At 37.9% G+C, this 15,584-nt stretch overlaps 1 protein-coding gene across 1 annotated transcript; it reads left to right on the top strand.

Annotated features, from left to right (window-relative positions):
* Nucleotides 1-4,007: 4,007 nt before the first annotated feature.
* Nucleotides 4,008-13,938, top strand: LOC109010856 (WD repeat-containing protein 91 homolog). Its single transcript, XM_018991795.2, has 16 exons — nucleotides 4,008-4,242; nucleotides 5,923-6,325; nucleotides 6,404-6,526; nucleotides 7,273-7,414; nucleotides 7,500-7,792; nucleotides 8,634-8,692; nucleotides 8,819-8,913; nucleotides 9,140-9,242; nucleotides 9,343-9,437; nucleotides 9,509-9,571; nucleotides 9,909-9,984; nucleotides 10,072-10,180; nucleotides 11,904-12,016; nucleotides 12,124-12,182; nucleotides 12,973-13,081; nucleotides 13,407-13,938. Exons 2-16 carry the CDS (start codon nucleotides 5,935-5,937, stop codon nucleotides 13,539-13,541), a joined length of 1,965 nt encoding a protein of 654 aa, XP_018847340.1. The 5' UTR covers nucleotides 4,008-4,242; nucleotides 5,923-5,934; the 3' UTR covers nucleotides 13,542-13,938.
* Nucleotides 13,939-15,584: the final 1,646 nt, after the last annotated feature.

Raw genomic sequence — 15,584 nt, 5'->3', positions numbered from 1 at the left:
TAATCAGGATGCTACGGGCAAGAAACAAGTCGTGGCATCTGTTGTGAATATATCGGCAAAGGCTATTAATCAGCCTTGCAGGGAGAAATGAGACTTCTAAGTTGGAACTATTGAGAGCTTGCAACCCCTGGATAGTTAGGGACCTTAGCCATTTGGTTAAGGTTCATAAGCCTAGCATCTTGTTTCTCATGGAAACTAAGATGCATAAAAAGAAATTAGAAGCTATAAAAAATAGGTTGGGTTTTAAAGGTTTCTTTATTGTTGAGGGAGTAGGAAAAAGTGGGGGATTGACTATATTTTGGGAGGAGGAAGTCAAACTCAGAATATATAGCTACTCCCAGAGGGATATCAACTCGTGGATTGATAAAAAAAAATTCTCTTGGATGATGACATGCTCTTATGGTTATCCTGAAACAGAAAATAGGCACACATGTTGGAGTCTCTTGAGACACCCTAAATTTCAACATCCCAAAAAGTGGCTTTGCTTAGGAGATTTTAATGAAATATTGTACCAAAGTGAGAAGTATGGAGTGTCTAGAAGAGATGAAAAATAAATGGAAAGGTTCAGGGAAGTGCTGCAAGACTACAAGCTTAGTGACTTGGGTTTTACAAATGGAAAATATACATGGGCTAATAACAAGTCAAATGAGAGACTAGATAGGGCAATTGCAAATCCTAAATGGTGTGCAACCTTTGGAGGGGGTGAGGTGAAAGTGTTGCCTTTATCTACATCTGACCATTGTCCTATTTTATTGTCACCAAGTGAGCAAAATAATAAGGCAACCAGACCTACTCAAGTCAGAAGATATGAAGATAGATGGTCATCTATCGGAACATTTGAAATGGAAGCAAAGGGCTAAGGTGACATGGCTACAACAAGGGGATTGAAACACAAGATACTATCACCTATGTGCAAGCCAAAGAAAAAAGAGGAACACAATTTTGCAACTTGTGGATGAGATTGGACTTAATTTGACAAATACTGATTAGATTGGGAAGGCTTTTACTCAGTATTATAAAGGCTTGTTTACAACCTTTGAGCCTACTAAAATTGAGGAATTTCTTAATGCAACTAAAAGGAAAGTTACTCAACAAATGAACAATAAGTTACTTCTACCTTTTAACAGAGAAGAAATAAAAGCTATAGTCTTTCAAATGGGGCCATACAAGGCTCCAGGTCCAGATGGATATGGAGCTTACTTCTATCAAAGATAGTGGTCTGTGGTGGGAGATGAGGTATGTGAGGCCATTTTATCATTTCTAAACTCTGAGCAAGATATGTCAACTATTAATTACACATACCTAGTGATAATACCAAAGCATAACAATCCAAAGAAAATCATTGAGTACAGACCAGTCAGCTTATGTAATGTGCTGTACAAAATAGTTACAAAGCTCTTGGCCAATCGAATGAAGGCAATCATGCCTGTCATTATATCACAGAATCAGTGTGCATTTATTCTAGGAAGGCTAATTTCAGACAATATCTTAATAGCATATGAGACACTTCACACTATGAAAACAAAGTTGCATGGAAATAAAGGATATATGGCAATGAAGTTGGATATGAGCAAGGCCTATGATAGAGTAGAATGAAGATTTTTTAAAGAAGCAATGCTCAAAATGGGGTTTGATATAAAATAGACTGAAATGATTCAAAGGTGTATATCTTCATCATTCTCAGTTTTATTCAATGGAGTACCTCAAGAAGTTTTTAAACCATCAAGGGGATTAAGACAAGGCTTTCCATTATCCCATTTTTTATTTATTATCTGTGCTGAAGCATTAGCTGCTAAACTGATCTAAGCAGAATAGAAAATGTATAATTTCAGGGGTTCCATTGGCTAGGGGAAAGATAAAGATGAACCGTGTGTTTTTTGCAAATGACAATATGCTGTTCTGTAAGGCTTCTCTACAAGAATGGGTAGGATTGAATCAAATTCTACCTGGTTATGAACTGGCTTTTGGACAACAACTCAATAGACAGAAAACATCATTATTTTTCAGCACAAATACTAAGCAATTGACCAGGAATTATCTCACAGAAACTGCTGGTTTAAGAACTTCTATTAATCTGGAAAAGTACTTGGGGCTGCCATATTTCATTGGAAGGTCTAAACTTAGGGAATTCTAAGGCATTGTTAAAAGAGTCAACAAGAGAATTGAGAATTAGAAGAACAAGTTTCTGTCACAGGCTAGCAATGAGATTTTAATCAAGACTGTCATTCAGGCTATTCCTACATATTGTATGATGAGTGTTTTTCATTATCTAAGACACTATGCTATAAACTTAATGCTTTGATGGCAAAGTTTTGATGGGATTCTGATGAAAATAATTCCAAAGTTCACTGGAAAAGTTAGCACTGTTTGAGTTTGAGCAAAACAGAAGGAGGAATAAGATTTAAGGATTTAGTGAGTTTCAATCAAGCCTTTCTAGCCAAACAAGTTTGGAGACTTCTCACTCAGTCATCATCACTGGCAGCCATAATAATGAAGGCAATCTATTTCCCTAGTTCATCCATTCTATAGGCCAAACTTCAAGACTCTCATTTGTTTGGAGGAGTTTAAACTCAGCAATCAACATAGTAAAACTAGGCTGCATATGGAGAGTAGGAGATGGAGAAAAAATAAAAGTGTGAAATGATAACTGGATTCCAACAACTGGACTATGCAACATTCAATCTCCAATGAGAGTTCTACCAGGAAATGCAAATGTTGCAGATTTAGTTGATCACAACAAGGGATGGTGGGACATGCAATTGTTGAGAGAGGTTTTCAATGAGGAAGAGGTCAAAGAAATACTTAAGATATCTATGTCACAGTGTGCTAGGGAAGATAAGCTAGTATGAAAAGCCACAACAAAAGGAGACTTCTCTGTGAGAAGTGCATATCATCTGTATAAGCAACAACAACAAAATTAGATGGGGGAATCCTCAACTAAAGGGGATCAGAGAGAATTGTGGAAACAAATATGGCAGTTGCAAACAAAAAATTTTGTCAAAGGATTCATTTGGCATGCAATTACAGCTGATCCATTATGCCCCATTTGTCAAAAGGCAACTGAAACACCTGCTCATATTCTTTGGTCATGCCCATCTGCACAAGATGTTTGGGGTTAGGAAGCAAAAAAATATAAAAAACTTCTATTACAGGTGCAGACTTGGGTTCCACTTTTCTTCACATGCTTCACAGAACAGATTAGGAGGAAATCAATTTATTTGCAGATCAACAAGGGCAATATGACACAAGAGGAATAAATGGGTTTTTTTAAGGTGGTTTCCTATCCTCATAAGTGCTAATCAACAGAGCTAAGCAAGCACAACAAAATTTCAAACAGGCACAAGATAAGTAAGAAGGTATGCACAAGAGGATGCAACAACGGTTCAATATATAATGGATTACACCATCATTTACCTAGCTCAAACTTAACTGGGATGTAGTTGTTAGGGAGGAAGACTACAAAATTGGAGTTGGAGTGGTGATTTGAGACAGTGAGACTGAAGTTTTAGCCACCTTAATACAACCACTTACTCATAGCTACAAGAATGCGTAAGGAATTGAACCTGCAAGATATCATCTTCGAAGGGGACTCAAATCATGTAGTAATTGCTATGAGACAAAGCAAAATGCAAAATCAGATACTAAGTTATTTGGTGGGGGATACTAAGGCCACATTGCTAGATATAAACTAAAAAATTGAACATGTGAGAAGAGATGCTAACAAAGTGACACATCAACTAGCCAAAAAAATAGTTTCATTGAGTCAAGAAACTTTTGATATAGGCTATCATGTAGATCCTTGTATTATGCCTCTTGTAATGGCTGAAGGCCATAACACTAGTTGAAGTAATGAAGATCTTGATATTTTCTTTTCAAAAAAAAAAAAAAAGAAAAGGAGTAAGAAAATCAAAAAAAAAAAAAAAAAAAAGAAAAAGGAGGAGTAAAATGGCTTTGTCGTTTTTTGGGGGGAAATGTAGGAAACTTAAGGACATAAGTGCGATATTTCGGGTAACAACTGACACTGGAAGCTTCAAGCCTTCTTCACGGCGCACATAAGCGGCGGATTATGGTTAAATCACACCCGGGCAGCCTCCTCCCACCGTAAACATTTTAAGAGCCAAAGCTCACCCCTTAATTCGATTGTTCTCTTTTAATTCATGAAAATTCTCCTTTTCCTCTCTCTGCCAAACCCTACATCCCTTCTCTTCTTCCATTTCCGATCTCTCTCGGTCATTTGATAAGGTACAATCCTTATGATTCTCTTACAATCATATATTTCTTCTGTCTGTATATATATCCTAAAATCAAGTGATCCGATCTCTAGATTAAACTTGAATTAATCTTGTTTTACAAAGTTCGTATATTCTGTTTGTTCTTGCTAGATTGTGGAAGAAAATAAATTTAAAGGATTTTCCTGGAGACCGAGTTGGTTATTGGGGATTGGAATCAGTATCTGGGAGTGCTAACTTAACTTTTGATGCATTTGAATTGGGTTTCTATTTACGAAAGTTTAAGTTGTTGAAAACTAAATTTGGAACTGTCACCGCGTACTTGCCTCTCACTGGAACGGCAACTGCGATCACATTAAGCTTAGACAAAGGAAGAGTGAATTTGATACTGCTTTATTTTATAATTTTTTTTATTGGCACTGGTTGTCCCGAGATCAGCGTCTTGCACAAGCTCTCGGCAAGGAGTTTCCTGCAAGTGAATTTCGGATAAATCAAGGGAAAAATTTCTTAGTCCGATGGCCCCTAAAGATTGTATGCACTCAAGGGGATTTGAATGTTAGATCTGAGAGGAACATACTCTCAAGCCCAAGGCCTTTACGACTTGAGCCAACCCCTAGGGGCTTGTGTTCAGACTCACTTTCTTTTATAATATAGAGTGTACCTATATTACAAGCTCATGTTTCTACGATTCAACTAGTATGTTAGATAATCAATCTTAAATTTTACTACTTGATATTCCAAGAAGTGGGCAACACTCATAATGGCACCAGAAGGCCAAACACGTAACTGGTGATTGTGATTTACATTGCTAGGAACAACCATCATGCATGCGGTTTTTTATAAGAATTATCTAGTGCTGATGGATAATTACCCATTTGAATTTTGATTGTTAGCAAGTTGGATGTGTCTTAAGTTGGTTGAAGCTATCAGTTCTTTTTTTATACTGTTTTGGCTTCTTTGAATTCATTTGATCTTTACCACGCTGGCTGAACACCTTTTATCATCCTGGTCCAATTTCTAGGATTGCATCTAAGAAGTGTATGATATTACTTCAAATATCTTAGTTTCCATCTTGCTACAACATTCTCAGGTTGTAATATCAGGCTAATGAATGCCATTTTGGCCTAGAACACCCATTTGTTGTTTAAGCTCTGATGCATTGCCATTTTGATCTTTTTTCCCTGTTTGTTATTTGTATGTACATTTGAGTTGTCATAATAGTATCATTCATAAAAAAGTTGTCATAATAGTATCCTTCTTCTTATTACTGTAATTATATTAAATAAACTTTTTAATTCCCATCATCATTATCATCACCTGATACTTTTTCTTTGTAAAACTTTATAGTTGGTTATCAAGTATTTTTAAATTTTGTTGCTTATCTTTTGTTAATGAAATCTACTTCAGTTACTTTCCCAGTGAGGAATTTATTATAAGTTATCGAGAATGATCCTGTGTAAAGAAGTACGTGCATATGTATACACAGAAAATTGTGTACATAATATACAAACCACTGGGAATGAGAAACTGGTATAATCATCTATAATTTTCTATTGAGCATAGTAATGCACTATTAGGTAATCCCATATAAAGGCATCCATTTGCTGATTTATGCATTTCATATTTTTTATTCTTTTATTTTTTTGTTAGATGCAAATAGTAAATTTTGCTGAGGGTATCTTTTTCATTGAAGGTATCGAAAAAGATGGAAAATATGCAGTATGCCGAGGAACTTGTGAGAGAATTTCTTGTCTTCAGAGGATTTACTACTACTCTGCAAGTATTTGAGGCTGAATTAAGCACAGATATCGGTAAAGGGTTCCAAGTGGATAAGATTTTAGACTTAATATTCTCTGTATACATACCCAAATTTGAGGCAGAAAAATTAGTTTGTCTGTTGAGCTTTTTCAAGAAGTGCTTTTCTTCCTCGACGGAGACAGTACTTATTACTACACTGTCTAAATTGGAGGTCTCTATTCTACGATACTACATCTCTCATGCTATACAATCAGGAAGGAAGGATAAGGTTGTAGAGTTGTTCGATATGAATGGCAACGAATTTTTGAAGAGGGACGAGGATTGGACTGCATGGTTTGGTGGGATCTCTTTTATTCAGTCTTTTGTGTCCTAATGGACTACTTTATCTTTTATTTATATTTTGCCATGTGATGCAGCCATTCCATATATAAAGAACCCAAACTTGGATCCTGAATTTCGAATATATTTCTCAAAAGAATGGTATGAGGCCTTGCGTCTTTCTGTGCGGAACTTCTTTAGTGAGATCTTCAATGGAACTCATATCCTTTGGAACTAATTTTGTTCATCTATTCTTTCCTTCTATTATGATACTTTGGTTTCAACATCTCTCTTATGTTTCTGATGCAAGGAACACAATTCCAATAATACCATATAAAACCAGCTTTATTTAGATGAAAGTCATTCCATCTACTTTGTATTGTAAGTTGATCATCTTCCTCGGTTGGTGGCTGTGTGATAGTATTATTGTATCTTCATTGAGTTCCTCTGTTTAGACATGCATATGACTTGCATGAACTTTGGTGGCGATGGTGAAACTTGATATTTGAACTTCAAATGAAGATCAAATGTTATGTTGTGTCCAACTATATTTCTGTTGCCTGTAGGAGTCTTTTTTTCTTCTTTTTTTTTTTTTTTTTTTTTAAAAATTTTTTTTAAGGTATGTTGTTTATAGGAGTTATTATGCAGGCCATGTTCAAATTGTTTCATTCAAGGGGCATTTCATGGCCTCAAGGTTGATCCTCCCCCCCTTCAACAAAAACCTTTTCTTTAAGGATTATAAAGTGAGCTCGAGGGATTAATAAGAATTCTAGTATAGGGATGAGCCTGTTTATCTTGAGGTTACGTCTTTTCCAATTTATTCCTCTATTTCATGTCTCCTAGGGCCTCTTTCTTCTATCTCAAAAGATAGGCACATTTATACTATTTGATTTATTTTCATGAATAATTACCAGTTATTATCTTTACATTTTTGAGTTCTGAAAGAATATATCCTTAGCCAAATCACGCCTCCCTGCCCTATTAAAGATCAGTTCAGAGAAGAACACTGCCAACCGTCTCAAAAAGGATATCAAGCAACTCAATCTTAAGTTATCACAACTTCAAGCTTTATTGGAGGAAAAAGATGCCCAATTATGTCGATTAAGGAGGTAATGGCCGGTCTTTCTTATTTCCATGGTAATACACATCGCTTTTCTTTGGATGTTGATCTATTTTTATTTTCCTGGAACTCAGTAATGCATCATCAGTATCAGATGGAAGCACAGGAAAAACTAATGGTTCATCAAGCATTGTTCATGTAGAAGATCCTCTTATATTGAGAGATAATCAGGAAGGCTATCCTCTTGCTAGTCCAGGATTGGTTGGAAAAATGTTGGATCAAGATTTTGTTGCTGGACCTTCCCACGTTCAATCTGAGCTCACCATGCCCAAATATTTTCATGACTCAATTACTTCTTCAGTTCTTAGTATGGCAGATGGTGAAGCAGGTGATACCAGTCAAATCTGGCAGGATGGCGCCTATTTTGGTATGTTTCTGTTCCTACAGTTTTCTCCTCACATAATTTGGGGATAGTGAACAAGCATGGATGCTTGTAATGAAAATGATAAAAAAAACCCGACAATCATTGGGAGACATGTTGGCTACCAAGAAGTGCCATGTTTATAAGATAGATGTACCAGTTGGACAGATGATATCAGAACTGTAAACCAAAACAGTCTAGCGGTGCATCAGTATAAGGGCTGATAGCGTACAATAATTATTACTTCAATTGGTTATAGTTGATTGTGACTAGGGGTGAAAACTGACGTTGTCGGTGCAGTTTCGGTCCAAGACCGATGCCACATTGATGTGTTTTACAGTTGTTTAGAACTGGCCAAACCGGCCGATTTGGGGGGAGCAAACCAGCAGCCTCGGTGTTGGTGTGTTTCTGGTTCGGTTGTTTGGTTTCCCATCGGTGGCGCTATGAAGGAGGAGGGGAGCGGAGTGTTGTGGCGCTGTGGGGCTGCGTCTGAGAGAGGAGAGAAATTCAAAAGAAAGAAGAAGAGGGAAGAAGAAGAAGAAGAGGGAGGGGAGGGGAGGGGGTGGAGTGAAACGGCGTTGTTTTCTATACGTATAATATAAAATATATATATAATCGGCCGGTTCAGCGGTTTGAACCAGGTTCAAACTGGGACCGAACCGGCCGACATTGGTTTTCTTATTTTGCTGCCGCCAGCCGACTGGTTCACTGCCAGTTTCAGCCGGTTCCAGACTCTGGCAGCCAGTTCGCATTAGTGACGGCCGGTGTGGTTGGTTTTTGTACAACCCTAATTGGGACCTCATTCATGAACTTAGTGTTGGTTTTGTAATTAAATTTGTTGTGGCAGAAAATGGCAAAGAAGTTCATGTAGAAGATGAATTTCCTGAAGTTAAAGTCGACTTTCAGGTAAAATGTTTTAGGAATTGATATGTAAATGTTGGAATTTTTATATTTAGATATATATCATTTTCCACTTCGGCATGTTGTGTCTTCTTGGAGTATCTCTAATTTTCAGAAAACAATGGCTTTCAGGAGACTTTTTTGGGGCATACGAGTCCGATCAGTCGATGCCGCTTTTCTGCATCTGGGAGCAATATAGCCAGTGCTTCTGTGGATGGCACAGTAAGGTACTTTTCTTGAAGTATGTGACACAAAGTGACTAATTGTACAAGGGTTGTTGATTCCCAGGTCCTCTCAATGCATATATTCAAATGTGTGTGTGCAAGGATGGATGCAGAAGATACATTCCCCCCCCCCCAAAAAAAAAAAAAAAAAACCCAAGACTTCAAGTTCTTAATTATGTGCTCCTTTCAAAATGATTACCTAATTGCTTTTCATGTATTTTTAACAAAGGATATGGACATACGACTCTTCAACTCCAGCATCGAGAAATGCAACCATTTATTGTGGGGCAGAGATCATGTCCCTGGACTGGGAGTGTAAATCTGACCGCTTGGTACGTAAAGCTTTCAAAGTAATTCATATCTTGGAATGGCAGTAATTAAATAAGATTAGATATACATGCTTTTAAGCTTTGTCGTTCTTTTTGACAAAAGCTTCTCATAGGCACTGCTGATGGAGGTATTAAAGCATGGAATGTTGATGCAAAGAGAGTTGTCTGTGATCTCAGCACAACTGAAGCATTTCCAAGGTTTCTCCTAAATACACTATGCCTTGGATCTTCTTCTTTGTGCTCACGCATACATTTTTATGGTGTTGCAGTGTCTTGGACCTGAAGTGCAGCCCTGTAGAACCCCTTTTTGTGTCTGCGGCAGCATCAAGGGGGTATCTCCTCCTACTAATCTTAACATTCCATATAGAAAGTGCTAAATACCGCACCTCTGTGTTTGACCAAATATTAGTTCTTTATTTTAACACTTTATCAGATTGAAGTAGGATGCTTGCTTTGTGCTGTTCAAATGACTTTAACTTTGGCTTAAAACTATTCTTACTTTGTTGGGCTGTGAGGACATTGAGCCTTGTCATGTGTAATGCTAAGGAGATCGATCTATTGTTTATTTTTATTTCATTCACATTTTTTATTTATTTATGATGTGCTTAGTTTTTGTTAGTTCTTTCTGTGGATGCAAGAGGGATTAATAAGAATTCATTTTCTTTGTAGTCATGGCTCAAGCTTTATTGACAGTTTGGGCTGTGCTTCATTAACTGTATGGAACATGAAAACCTGGAAGGCTGTGGTATGTGATTATTCATCTTAGAACCTTATATTTGCTTATAGTTGCGAGTTTTTATTCATCCTTTAATGATCTTTGCCTTTCTTGAAGACAGTCCTTCCTCTAGGTAAAGATCCACCTGCAATTACTTCCCTATGCTTCAATCACAATGGAAAGATTTTAGCCGCTTCTGCTACCGATGGAATGATTCACATGTTTGGTATCCTTTAACTATGTTAAGGCCTGTCAGCTTAGTCTGCTTTATAGTGATTGAGAATTTGCACGTGAGATTTACTATTTTCGGTTAGCATCAAGGTGCAGCATGGTAGTCAAAAGGTGACCTGTTTTCTTTAATGAATAATTGTAAATCCATGTAACATGTTTTTGCACTCCTGCGACCTTTTGGCACAGTTGGCTGATGGGCACTTGGGATGAATCATAAGACTTGGACATCTTGAGTTTGTTCCACACTAAGGTGATGTTTGGATGTAAGAAGTTTTCTTGAATGGTGTAAAAGTTCTTATGAATAGTTGTAATTTGACAGAGTTTCAAAAAAGTGATAGGAACTATTTAAAGTATGTTATGCTGTAAAATTTCTTATCGGAGTTTTTGGTAGGATATAATAAATAATTTTTAAAAATTATTTAAAGAAAAAAGCGCACAGCCAACATGTGGTGGTTGCCACCATGGGGTCTCCACCCTGGCCACCAACAGTGGCCCAAATCAGGCTGCCAAGACTCTGGTCACCACGGAGAGGCCTAGATCGAGCCTCCTGTGGCGGCTAGATCAGACTGCCTATGGTGGCTCCTCTACGGGGTGGCTGCTATATTTATTTTTTTAATTTTTTTTAAATATTATTTGGAGGTTTTTTTTTTTAGTTTTTTGTGTTTTTAAAAATCTCAAGGAGTTTTTACCCTGCAGATGTGTGTTTGGGAACGAATACATTTTTGACCAAAAAATCATCTCTGACTTTTGAGGCAGTCAACCCCGCCCGCCCCATGCGGGGGTGGGGTGCAGGCTGGGCCCAGGCCTGGCCCCCTCTGCACCCAGCTTTAAGTCCAGCCCAATTATATATATATATATAAAATTAAATTCATTACCAAAACTGATGGTGGTGGGTTGGGGTTAACTGGCTCCCCCTCTCTCTTTCCTCTCTCGTGGTTCTTCCCTCAGCAGAGCCTCTCGCGAGTTGCCACAGCGCTGTCCTCTTCTTCTATCTCTCTCTTTCTGAGGACCGATTTGTTGTTTGGTTAGGATTTTAATTTTTTTTAGTAGTTTAGGATGTTTTTGTTGTGGATTTGTTGTGTATTTTGTTGAATGTGTATTTGTATTTTGGTTTGGATTTTTTGTGGATTTTTATTCTTTTTTTGTGAATTTGTGATTTTTTTTTTTTGTCCAGTGGTCCACCCCCTGGCACCAGGACAGGGGGCCCCAACCCCGGTGTTTGGGGGTGGATCCCGGGGGGGCAAACCTCACTCTCCGCCCATGCGAGAGCTGGGTGCAGGAAGGGGGCAACCCCTAGGTGGTTTTAGCATCCAAAGAGGCCCTAAGAGTTCCCTTGGATTACCTGATATGTGGTTCTGGTGAGTGGGGTTGTATATCCTGAGTGTACTCTCTATGGGTGGGCTGGATGGCCCTTACCCTGGTGATGTTCAACATCATCTCAAAAGAATTTGCATGTGAAGCAAAAACCCATGTTTTGAAAACTTTTATTTGCATGTGCTTGAGAAGTGGAAAATTCATTTTCTCCTAAAGTGACCCTCTTGATCCATGTTCTTGGAGGTCTTCTTCGGCCTCATCATTACCACCCCCGGACCCTTTTCTCTCTTTTCAGCTCATGGCCCAATCATTCAACCAAAGCGAAAGGGTACACAGTTGTCTAGAGCTGAGGATGATAGCACCGATCGTCCATTTGATATGCATATCTCCTTAACTAGTGAAAGACATGGCTGCTGGTCTGCAAATTACTGGTTGGCCTGCACATGATTCTGGTATAAGCTCTATTCTTTTTGGACCTGATGAGACAAGCATTTTTAGCTTGGGTTCAGATGGAAAGGCAAGTATATATTAATTAGCTCCTTTATTTTTTTTAACTTCATAAAATCTTATGATCTGTCATCTTATGAAAACTGTAAACCTCACAGAATTAGTTTGTGGTGTTAGATTTTTGAATGGAGCTTGCAGAACCAAGGTCAAGTTCTATGGTCAAGAAACTGTAGTAGGTAATTGCATTGCTTGGAATTACATTATCAAGTCATGACTCACTGGATGAAATAATTCTGACATTCAGCTGTCATCATCTCTTGGGCTTTCACAAAAAAGTGTGATCATTAAATGCTTTCTACGTACACATTGATGTCATCACCAGTGTGTTGTGGGACTTAGGATATTACACCATGTGTCAAACTGTAGGACTGGAGTGATTCTGTCTACCTCCATGGGGCCTCTATGTGCTTAGATATAGGTAGGGATGGTCTGATTTGGCCATGCTGCTATGCGAGTATCCATTAACTCTTTTTCTTTCTCCTATATTATGCTTTCTAAAGATTCTCCCTATCCCGCCCCCCCTCTCTCTCATTTAGCACTAAGTTGAAAAAGTTGCCAATCACTAACTTCATCAAGAATGAATTCATGCTTTTAAGTTTCTGAAAATTTGATTTTTACTGTGAAACCTTATGTATGTGCGAATCATTTAACTCAATGAATGTGAAGATTATGAAGAAAATGTCTACTAGGGACATGAGAGTTTTCAAACTTCATAATGGTTATGGTGAAGGTCAGGGAAGGCTAAAATCAGGTAAATACTAAAATGGAGAGAATTTGTTGAATTCAACTTTAGGACTGGATATAGGATTATGTGCTACCTTGTCACTGTCATTGCACAAGGTATTTTATGCGGTTTGCTTGGAAAACCTGTCATGTTCTGGTTGTTTATTGATAGTTGCACATCCTTTACCGTTGCATTTGAGATTTCGAATGAATCTCAATAACATTAATTTTTTTGTTCTGTAGGTTCTGTCTCCCTGAGAGCTCAAAAATTTGTAGACATGAAATGACTTTAGATGCTAATGGGAGGAGACTGTTGGTGACATCTGGTTCTGTAAGAGCGCCCATATATCAGGTTGATCTCATCCCCACCCCACTGCCACACGCACACACATGCATGTGTATTTCTATACATATCACTGCATCCATCTACAACCCACACAAACATGCGGCTGATTGGGTTGATTACTTCGGCTAGGGTAACTTGTTAACATATTGACCTTGGTTAGTATATGGACAAGACCACTTATCAAAAAAATATATGGACAAGACTAAACAAAAGTAGATCAAAGCTGTATTGATCATTTTGGTGGTCTGGAACATCCATTCATGCCTGTTGTTCCGGATGCTGGTGGTTCTCCTGTTCTAATCTGAGTTTTTGTTTCTATTTTTTGGCTCAGGTTCGTGGTCATAGAAATGGGTTGAGAACTCTTCCACACAGTGCTGCTATAACAACTGTTGATTGGCACCCGACTTTACCCATTTTCGTTACTGGATCAGCTGATAACTCGGTACGAGTAACATCTACTTTGTAAATGCTTCTCACTTGTACATTGTCTTTATGCTTGGTCAGTTAGAGCGTTCAATGAAGTTTCTTTTGTTTGACATTAATTTTACCTGGTCTGCATCTGAGAAGGCTATGTTGTATGGATGTTGTACTTTATTGATTCGCATCAACCATTCGTTGATATATTAATTTGTTTGTCTCAATTACTTGTATCTGAATGCTTGTGTGTGTGTGTGTGTGAGAGAGAGAGAGAGAGATGTTCTTTGCCAATTTCTTGAATGTTCCACCAATATGTGAATGTTCCTTGTGAGATTATAATCTAATCAGTTCTCATAGATGTTCTACTTTTGAGAATTGGAATGATGATGGATGCTGTTATGTACGCTGGTGGGTTAAAGAGTGAGTACTCTACTTATTCAAGTCCACTTATTTCTCTGCAATCTTTACTCATTGGTTCATGCCTGCAATGTAAGCTCACTGCACGAGCATGACATCAATCGCACACTTGTCTCTATGGGATTTGAAATGTAACGTGACAATTCTAACCACGTCAGTTTGTGAATTTTACTTTTGTGAACCCATCACATCTCTTTTGAAAAATAAAAAGGATGGTGGTGATGGTTTGTGAACAACAAAATGTAATGTTATGAATTTTTGTCATACATGTATGCCACAAAAGTCGTGCGTCATTATTTTTGTCCCCACATAATGCTTAAGATCTCTAAAGAGGATCTGTCATCATGCTGAACTCATTTTTATTCCCAACTTGGGCGTATTAGGATCTGCTAATGCTCAAGTTCCAATATTTGATAAAGCCACCGCACGCTGTGCCAGAAATCAATCAAATCAACCAGTTTAATTTCCATCCATTTTACAAGTTACTACTTGCGAAACCATTCACGCAACCAGGACTTAACTCCATAAATGATAATTGTACAGTGTGGAGTTCAATAGGTCTCTATGAATTTCAAGGACGAGTTTGTGAGCAAATATGCAAGTCTTCCATCTTCTTTATAAGAAGATTCGAGACCAAAAGAAAGGGGCAGGATAGATGCTTGAGGAACGAAGTGAGAATCAACTTGGCTCTGTCCAATCAACTTTTCTGGAAGATTTCTCAAGCAAACCATGTCTAGCTAAACATGCTCTTGAGAATTTGTGGAAAAGTTGACTTCAATGTTAGAACGCCATCGTGTTGGTGACACGAACAAGCATGTAAATGCGTTGGTACACGAATTTTGCAGTGTAGCGTACTTATTGGGTCTCGAAGCTAAACCAGAATCATCAATTGAAACCTTTGAACAAGTGAAAACTGTTGGCTTAAAACATAGGCCCATGCAAGTGTTCTAGTCTAGTGGGTGGGTTGCGGATGTGACATCCTCATGAAGGAAGAACAAGTCACCCATTCTAGCCTACTCCAGTTTCCAAATGATATCTAGCAACACTTCATTAGTTTTTTTCTTTTTCCAGACTTGGTTTGAATTTTATTTTCTGAATTCTTTACTCAACTATAAATTAAGACAATAAATAAAATGTAAAATTCGTGACTAAACTATATATCTCTTTGAATGATGACTCCCCTCCCTCAATCATCAACTAAATTGAAGAACCATTGGATATCGAACCTTCAGGAGAGCTGTTCTATTTGACCGATTGACAAGTAATGTTATTGCACTAAAATATTTAACATGATTAGCTAACATGATCTACAAAGGCGTACAAATTAGGAGGCAGAACACAACGAAAGCACAGTTGTGTAGACCACCTTCAGTCTGGAGCTAACACTTCCAGCATACATTATCAGCAACCCAACCTCAGCCAAAACATCAAAAGTAAATACTAAATATTTAAAAGATAAGAGCAATCACAGAACAAGTGCACGTCAATCTTGACAAAAGCTTAACCCTTTGTCACTCAAGTCCTGAAGTTCCTCCGCAATTTGTCGATGCTGATTGCTGACTGCTATTGTTACATAAGAGTCTGTCTCCATTGTTGTCCAGGTACTGAAAATAGTTATGTCTCCAAGAACTCCTCAACAGTAACGATCCGCATACCCCCCAAAACCCAACAATGA

The sequence above is a fragment of the Juglans regia genome, chromosome 13, assembly GCF_001411555.2.
Source record: "Juglans regia cultivar Chandler chromosome 13, Walnut 2.0, whole genome shotgun sequence".
Taxonomy (NCBI): domain Eukaryota; kingdom Viridiplantae; phylum Streptophyta; class Magnoliopsida; order Fagales; family Juglandaceae; genus Juglans; species Juglans regia.
The sequence above is the reverse complement of the archived record's forward strand: the minus strand, read 5'-3'. Positions and strand labels throughout refer to the sequence as shown.